General features: G+C 35.2%; 1 protein-coding gene across 1 annotated transcript; it reads left to right on the top strand.

Moving 5' to 3' along the window:
• Positions 1–1,860: 1,860 nt before the first annotated feature.
• LOC148842125 (protein DEEPER ROOTING 1-like) lies at positions 1,861–7,404 on the top strand. The gene is made up of 6 exons (XM_088957353.1): positions 1,861–2,243; positions 2,433–2,505; positions 5,302–5,852; positions 6,601–6,766; positions 6,867–6,925; positions 7,051–7,404. Exons 1-5 carry the CDS (start codon positions 2,238–2,240, stop codon positions 6,884–6,886), a joined length of 816 nt encoding a protein of 271 aa, XP_088813479.1. The 5' UTR covers positions 1,861–2,237; the 3' UTR covers positions 6,887–6,925; positions 7,051–7,404.
• The last annotated feature ends 1,974 nt before the right edge of the window (positions 7,405–9,378 follow it).

Genomic DNA, 9,378 nt, shown 5'->3' with positions numbered 1-9,378 from the left:
GAAGCTGACCGCTGCCCGCCCGAAGTCAGAAGAAGAGAGTAAGCTGTAAATTTCAGCGGGTGGTCCGGTAGGTAAGGGACATCGGACATCCCACGCGAACGTGGACCTCTTTTGTTTTTTTTCAAACCCTTTTCTCATAACTTCTTGCATTTTAGTTATAAGGAAACTTTTTGCATGCAGTACGTCTAAATGCCTTATTGTTCATTTTTCAGATTTATGTGGGGATCAATAAAATAATTCTGATAATTGATATTCATTTTCTAAATGAGTAAATAATTTTTTCACGGAAAAAGTTACTAACACTTGAATAGGACAAAAACACCCCTTTTAATAATAGACTTGTATGACTAAAATGATCATTAATTTATTTACCTAAAAAATAAAAGAATATAAGTAAATGCATTTACCCGAATAAATATTTTTAAGAAAAATTTATCCAGATAATTATATTTACCTGGATAAATAACTTACTAAAAAATGAACAAGACCTTATAGATTTTTTTTAATGGTCATACTGTGAAGTAAAGTGATTAAAAAACCCTTCTGTGGAGTGGACTCATTTAAGCTCTCCGCAATAACTCCCTAAACCACCTGGAGTAACGCTTCGAGAACTGAAAACACAGGCAATGGAATTCGGTACGGTGGATATATAAAGGCTGTCAATGAGTTGGTTCTACTTCTACGAGCCAATTAATTGACAACCCGATTAATAATTATATCAGTTTTTGTTCATCTTCTTGCTTGCTCTCAATGAATTGTTAATTTTTATTTGTAATTTTTATTATATTTATGTCTAAAGGATAAGTTTGATAAATAATATAATATAATTTTGACTAAAGACAATTGATTGATCCATTAACATATAAACAATTTATTGTTTTATTGTTTAAATTATATTATTAAATAAAAATTTGAATTATAATTAACATAGATAATTATAAATCCTCACCCATTTTCTGGGAAGGGAGGGGGGGGGGGGCTGAGGGCACATAAATTGATGGGTCTTGTGAAAAATAAATAAATTCTTATTCATATATTGGTATTAATGGATCTCAAGGAAAAGAAATAATTCCCATGCAGTTGTTTACTTGGGCAAGTAATACCTGGGTAAATCACTTATACTTTGGTGCCGAAATTTGTTAATACATGGTGGGACAATCTTATCCCATTAATAATATTAATTCTTGGATAAAATAATCATTATATAATTTTACTTTTTGAACAAATTAAAAAAATAAGGTTTTTAAAATCAAAACGGACAATGAACCGGTCAAGGGTCCAGTTTCTGGGTCAAATGGTTTGATTGTTTGAATCAAATGAATAGCCCGTTCTAACAAAAAATAAAAACTGGCCAAACCATTAAATGGTTCGACCACCCGGGTCAGCGGTTTGTTAGCTAAATCAATAGTTTTAGGGAAATAAAAGCTTTGGGGTAAAACGAAACCGATCACCTGACCAGTTCTCAGTTTTTTCGATCTGATCGTTTGGTCCAGTCCAGTTTTAAAAATCTTGAAAAAACAATAAAAAGTGTACTTATTTAAATAAATATTAATTTCTTAAAATATACTTGGTCGGGTAATTACATTTATCCAAATAAATGACTTACCGAAAGGGTAAATGTCAGTTAATAGGATCAGATTCAGTTTTCCGATTAATAATTGGGTCGGTTTTAAATCTATAATTTGTTCCCATTGATTCACACCCTTCCCCGAACCAGACCCGACCCGTTGGAAGCCCTACGGTGGTTGACAGCCAAAGATGCTCGAGATAATAACAGCCTATGCGGGAAAAAAATAATAAAGCATCTGGAAATAATTAATTTTAAGATAAGAAGAACGAGTTAAGTGAGCGAGAGCGAGTGGGGCCACGAGCATAGTAGTTGGAAAAACCACAGAAAAAGCTGAAAGAGATAGAGAGGAGCAAAAGGCCGTAATGGGAAGTTGAACCAATCTCAAGTACTCGCTGGCCGACTGGCCGTGGAATTCCTTCTAATCGCCCATCTCTCTCTCTCTCTCTATCTATATATATATATATATTTAAAAGTTAAAAACTCCCCAAGTTCTCATTGGATTAGACTTTAGAGGATTTATGTTTGCACTGCACACCTGAGACCAGCTGAGTCGTCTTCTACTTCTAGGACCACCACTTCCGCCACAATTGGTCCCTCCCATCGCCACCGTCTCCATATGCACTTTTAAAAGATTTCTCAAGTTCGTCTCTCTATACAACAAAAGAGAATGAAGGTAAACCAACAAAAGGCTTGGAGAGAGATTTTTCGTTATTGTTTATGTTCTTCCAGAAGGCTCAGTGCTTGCTCTGTTCTTTCTTTTTTCTTTTTTGCCTCAATGAGAAGGCTAAAAAGCTTGTATATATCTTCAGTTATTATACTAAGCGAAAGCTCTTGGATTTTGTTACTTATTTATTTTTTGCAGATCTTCAGTTGGATGCAAAGTAAGATTCATGGGAGACAGGGTAACAAGAAACCAAGTGGGGTCTTACCTAATCGTAAGTGTTGTTTGATATATTCTTTTTCTTTTCTATATTTTTTGATATAAGATTAATACTAAAGATTGCTTACTTCTTTTCAGTCTCGTTGTTATGTTATAGCGTTGAGACTAGTATTCTGATGTGATGCCATTCATATATGTACAATTTTTTTTCTCCATCCTTTTCCTTTTTGTTTTGCTTGAAATATAGTTCTTATTCATATATTCAGCTTTTGTAAGGCTCTGAATTGATGATGCATTGTTTCTTTAGTACGAATACGAACTGATGTTGTTACTTGAAAAAAAAAAATATGAAAAGAGAATAAGAAAAGGGGAGATTGTCACGTCATTTCAGTTGTTGACTCCATGACAGTAGTTTTGTGTTCTCAAATTCTCTACTGAAACAATTGAAATGCTGATTATTCCGAACTGAGAGTTGGAGAATCGTGTGGTCTCTACTGTTTTACATTGTCTAGAGAACCGGGTATCTTGTTATTCAAGAGGCTGTATTCCCTTTTCCTTTGGTACTTTCTTCAGATCAATAGGCTGTATATTCTTCAACCTGACTCCTTGATACCAAGGCCAGAGCGGGAAGAATTCAGAACTCAGAACTCAGAGATGAAAGGGAAAGAAAAACAATAGCACATTAAGATCAGTGAGAATATGATGAAAAACTTTCTTCCAAGTTCTAAACAAAACAGATAACATCTTACTCCCCCTCCCACAAAAAAAAGAAAAGAAAAAGAAAACCCCCGAAACAGATGAAATGCATCTATCTACTTTTTTCGTATTTTCTATTTATGTCTATTCAATTGTTTCATTTGTTGTATTATTATTTTATATGTCCTTTTGCTCTTTGAGTTTTCAGTTGTTTCTTGCTTATTGCTATGGAGGACCCTAATATCTGTGATTATCCGGAGAGAGAGAGAGAGAGAGAGAGAGAGAGAGAGAGAGAGAGAGAGAGGCCATAGTGATTCTGAACATAACATGTTAAGTGACAACAAGGATGGATACAATAGCTTGCTGTTGTATCAGACAGGTTAATTGAATGTGGCCACCACAGTGACAAGTAGATGAAAACCCAGAACAATTCTCTTCATCTGGGGGGGTCACCTCCTCCGCCCAAGCCCAAAAGCATATGAAGGGAAGAGCTCAAGAGCTTTGGGGGGGGGGGGGGGGTGTATTCCTTCTGTGAAGCCCTCCATAATCTAAGAATGGCCAAAAGAATGACTCCAAACACTTGACTACACGGGTTGTTGATGTCTGTACTTGTGGGGTATGCTACCATATGATATCCTCCATCTCTAGCCATAGCCATGCATCATATATTTATTTAAATTTAATTTATTAACTAGCCCAAAAATAAAGTGGGAACATGTGGGCTCAAATTTTTTTCCTTACTTTTTATATTTAAAAAAAAAATTATAAGTTTGGCCCGCTATAATTGATTGGGTCATATCGAATACTAGATTGGGCATGGGCTGATGTAGGCTGTGTAACTGAATCTTCATGAAAGATCCAGTGGACCTCGTAGCCCAAATCCACCATATGAATCCTCCATGTGTTAGGAACATATGAATCTGGTAGGTGGGGATGCTCCATAGTTGACCCGACTAGGAGAAACCCTTTTTTGAAATAGAATTAAACAAAATTAACAGAAAAAAACTTGTGATATAATACTCCATAGTTGTTTTAGAGTTGACATTTTTCTCAATCTTGACCGTTCAGATGAGCACAGTTAGATCAAATCTCAATGGATTCTTTTTAATCTTTTTGAAAGGCCAAAGTTGAATTATTATTTATTTTCCATGAAAGGAGAGAAAGTGTACCATAGGCTTGAAGAAGCCTTTTCCCACACTTCTTTTTCACGTATCATACGGCGTGTGCTGCACAAATGTCTCATTCGAAAAGATTGGGCCATTCTAACCATTTATTTTTGGGCCCATTTATAACAGGATCTGGTGCTCATAATTCTCTTATGAGCGCAGAGTTTGGGCTTTGATCCATTTTGAAACTTGTGGGAACACGATGGCCCACCATGCATATGTGATATTTGGGTCCTCAAAACTCAAAAGAATATTTAGAGGAAAAAGTGTTTGATACTGTGAATCAACGAACATATAATTTTATACAGCCAAAAAAATGAAAAAAAAAACTTAGAATTTAGGTAGGTTTATACTAATTACTCCACTACTGATATTTACGATATTATTATTATTATTATTATTATTATTATTATTATTATTATTATTATTATTATTTCAATAAGAGGAAATATACTCTCTAATCTGATATAATTTAAATGGGCATCTCTCCCTCTATTTAAGCCCAAAAATTTTCAAATCCATAATGTGCTGTAATTGAAGCAAAGATATATTGGGTTTTGATATGGTTTAACAATTTAGCCAAATTGTAGCCTCACCAGCTAGGCTTGGGATCACATTATTTATTCATGAAAACAGATGAGTTTCCCTTGGTTTACCATTTTCTTTTGACTCTAATCTTGTTATTAAGATATATTGAAATAGAAAAATATTTTAATTAGGGAATTATATTTGAATAAATAAGAAGAAAAATCGCTTGATCCAATGATCCCTAATAATTTAACAGTATACTTATATTATCTTATGTGCATGTATTGTATGTACATACATGAGAAATAAGTTTCAAAACTGTGGATAAAATTATTTCTCCGTCACCATTTGTTTGATCAATTTTTACTACATTTTTCATATTTGATCAGAAACCATCCATGAGCTTTTTGCTTTCGATAGAATGATGATCCTCATTTCTTTAGCCTTGTTCTGCTATGCAGATCCTAATTTGCGAGAACCTCTTAAAGAAGAATTCAGTGACTGGCCTCATGGGCTGTTGGCAATTGGGACATTTGGAAATAATGAATTAAAAGGAGAGTCAGAGAGGCGTGATCCTCTGGAAAATCCATCTTCATCACAAGATCTACTAGATTTTACAGCTGAAGAAGTTGGGAAATTAGAGAAAGAGCTAACCAAGCTATTATCGCATAAACCAGACTCCATTGGGACTGAATCAACAAATCTAGGAGAAACCATTCATCTCCCACTTGATAAGTTTCTAAACTGTCCATCCAGTTTAGACGTGGATCGAACGAATTGCCATAAGTTCTGTGAAGATTCGGAGGACAAGAATGATAATAATCTGCTACGTAATACCAGTATCGTCTTGAGCAAGGGCAAAGACGTTTGTGTGGACGGCAAGAAAGCAATCGGAAAAAGATCGATTTCTTTTCTTCTTAAGAAGATCTTCGTCTGCAGAAGTGGTTTCCCACCAGCTCCTGCTCCTGCTCCAAGTTTATGGGATCAGCTTCCGGAGTCAAGGATGGAGAAGGTATATATATATACACACACATTCATTCACATATACATCAAACGGGATTTCCTGCCCACCACACTCTACCCGCCGTGAATTGCAGCCACACATCGCCATCTTGTATTGTGAGATGAGGGGTTGCAGTGTAGCGTAGGTAGGGTGTGGGTAGAGAAAGTGAGTAGGAAATCTGGGTTCCACATACATATGTATATGTATTTATGATGAAGTATGTAGGTGTTAGTCCATACAGTCACTCAGCAGCTCTAGACATCACAGGCTGGAATTGGATCTGTAATCGTGGTCGTAGGATAATCTGGAGACCCCTCAATAAAATGTGAATATGTCAGTGTTTGGAAGAAGAAACGAAATAACACATCAACTGGTGTTTGGTTTAAAATTAACATTAGCATGTTCATATTTCATCGGAGTTGTATGTGATCGACCATAGTTGCAGAAAATCTTTTCATCAAATGTAGAATTAAAGCCAATTTTTGTCCCCTCTCATGAAGGACCCATCTTATGCTAGAAACTGATCCTTTAGGAGTATAAACTTGGTTAGAGGCACTAGTCAGCAACTTCAGATCTCCTCAATTACACCATTTATAGGTGGAGGTGCATAAACAGATATTTACGCATATGCTACATGTAAACAAATTTATATGTGCATGTATGCATATATCATGCCTATGTATGTATTTTGTGTATGGTATGGATGCTATTTTTTTATTTTATTTCATGCTTTTAACAAATAATATTGCTGTTGTAGCTTTTAAGAGCCATTCTTCACAAAAAGATATATCCCCAAAGTTCCAGTGCATCATCATTAAAGAAGTACCTAGACAACAGACAAATGCTGAAGGCAATCAACCAAGATGATGAACTAGAGGAAACATCAGATGATGGATGTAAATGGGACAAGACAGATTCAGAATGTAAGTTTTTACAAATGATCACACAATGGTTTGATTTCCCATGCAGGAATGGGAAATGGGTATATGAAGAAGACTTATGGTAATTATCTTTTGAATGCAGACATTGTTCTAGAGATATAAGATTTCCTCCATTTCAGCTAGAAATGGAAAGATATTGTGGTAAGAAGACTAGTGAGCCTAATGTCCAATAAATGTTTCTCTTTTCTTTTTGAAACCAGACTTATATTATTGTTTATCACCCATTTGCTCGGAATAAGAAGCATTGATTCCTTATTGTTAAATAGCTGGAACCAGAAGCATTTCATCATTATCTTATTGACTGAGGAGGGGCTATCCTTGGATCGAAGAATTCAAATAGCTGGAACCAAGCCATCAGGGTCAGCCATGAATAAAGCCAATGAAGGTGATTATATATTAAAAGACATGATAAAGCAATGCGAGGTGTGATCGTTGGGATCAAAGGATTTGTGCAGTCATGTTGATATTATATATATTAAGACTTTTTTTTTTGGATCTTTTAGACATGTTTTCCGTTCCTTTTTTTGACGGTTGGACGTGTAATGTGTAATAATTAATTCAGATATAATCTCATGGGCTGCAATTAATGGATTTGATATTAACAGAAGGTAGTATTTTTCCACTTCTGCTTTTAACTTTCAATCTGTGGAATTGTGGGTAAAGATTGAACTGATGAACGTAAGCCTTTGGGTTGGGATCGTTTTAATTTTTAAAATAGAAAAGGGAGATAGAGGGAGGGAGGGTATAAAACAATACAAATAAGGAAGGATGATTGATCAACAGTGACTATTTAAGGAGTAATCGGGTAGAAGAGGTGCATAGGTGTAAGCGGAATTAAAAATAACAGAAGACACTGATGGGAATGAATCATCCATGAATGGTCTCATGACTCATGGGGCTAAAGCAGTGGCCACGTGGCAACATTAATTGTTTGCGTATGGCACCTATAAAATTCTATAAGTTTGGTTTTGCAAAATTTAGATGGAAAAAAAAAAATTGTTGAATGACATGCATGGCTAGCAGATAGGGAAAGGATAATAAGAGCCTGCTCCTTAAGAAAAAGAAGGAAACCTTTTCATGGTGGATAGCAGGCCTATGTCTCCCATGTTTTAGATAATTTAGAATTTTCATGATAGAGAAGAATTTTCTCCTTTTCTATAAAGAGCCAAAATGAACTCCATTTGGCTTTGCTTCACCCGTGACTAGCTCACAGCTTGCTTTTGGGTGATCAATTAATGTTGAGAGTTGCAAATGAAGTTAGTAAAATATTTGGCTCATTATGATCTTAATGAAGCTAGGCGTAGAAATAAGATCAGATATGTACGTATCTGAAGTTCTGAACCACTGGCTCTAGCTGGTCTATAGTCTCTTTTTTGTGGTTGTTCTTTGTGTTCTCTCTGTTCCGTTTTTTAATGAAATTTCTTACAAAAAATGGGTTAAGAAATATTAAGTACTAAATAATTCAAAGATACAGAAATTATGGGAACTTTTCATTAAAATGTGTGATTGCTTTGTTAACAGATTCTTATAATATAAAACATGATTTTATTTGTAAATAATTAGAAATACATTACAACTATTAATATATAATTAATGTTCCAAAATTTTCATTCCACAATTTTTAACATATCTTTTAATTTACAGTAGCACATATATTTTGTTGAACTTATATCTTCCTTAATTTTTTCCCTCTTCATTTTAAATATAAACAAAGCCAAAAAAGTACGATATGCTCAGGGTCATAGCCCAATTCACATCTGCGCCCCACAGAGGGCACCCCACAACACACCCAACCGTGTATTAGGGGCATCTCCCAAGGGAAAATATGGGAGGGAGCGGATTAGTTGGAGACAAAAACATACACATCCGGCTGAACTATCTATCATGGTTGAACACGCCAATGTTCAGTATAACTGAGTCCCAGATGAGGCCCAGAGTGAGCACTGGTGTGTTCAACTTCGATAGATAGTTCAGTCGGGGGTGTATGATTTTGTCTCCAATTCATTCGAACTGGAGAGATACTCCCAATATACGGTTAGGATGTACTGTGGGTCACTTGTGGGGCGCAGATGTGAATTCCACCGAGCCACCAAATACTAAAATTTAGGTCCTTTTAATAGGTTTAAATATTAAAATAATTCATCTTAACATATCTATGTTTGAATTATGATATATATTTTGAATCTTGAAGCCAATATCCTCCTTAATTATGTATGGCATGCATACTTTGGCACAAGTTATATATATAAAAAAAAAGCAATAAAAATAATCCAAAATGCATGCATACATATATGCTTTCATTATCATCTACTGATGAAAAAGGTAAGACTCTCTGCTTCATTCATATCTGGAATGAGTAGTTGCCAACTTTTGAAAGATACCTTATCATCTTTCATCGAACAGTTGGAAAGCTGAAAGCTTGTGGAGTTCTCATTACATGCTTCTTTTTTTTGCTCTTTTCTTGAAAGCTACCACTCAAAAGCCAAGGTCAAGGTCATGTCAATGGTAATTGGTGAGAATAAGCAAACTGCAGTCCACTTGCTCTAGTCTCGATTCATCAGCATATATTATAGATGGTCTCTTCAGCACCGTCA

The sequence above is a fragment of the Nelumbo lutea genome, chromosome 8 (genome assembly GCF_056320005.1).
Source record: "Nelumbo lutea isolate HS-2025 chromosome 8, American lotus-T2T, whole genome shotgun sequence".
NCBI lineage: Eukaryota > Viridiplantae > Streptophyta > Magnoliopsida > Proteales > Nelumbonaceae > Nelumbo > Nelumbo lutea.
The sequence above is the reverse complement of the archived record's forward strand: the minus strand, read 5'-3'. Positions and strand labels throughout refer to the sequence as shown.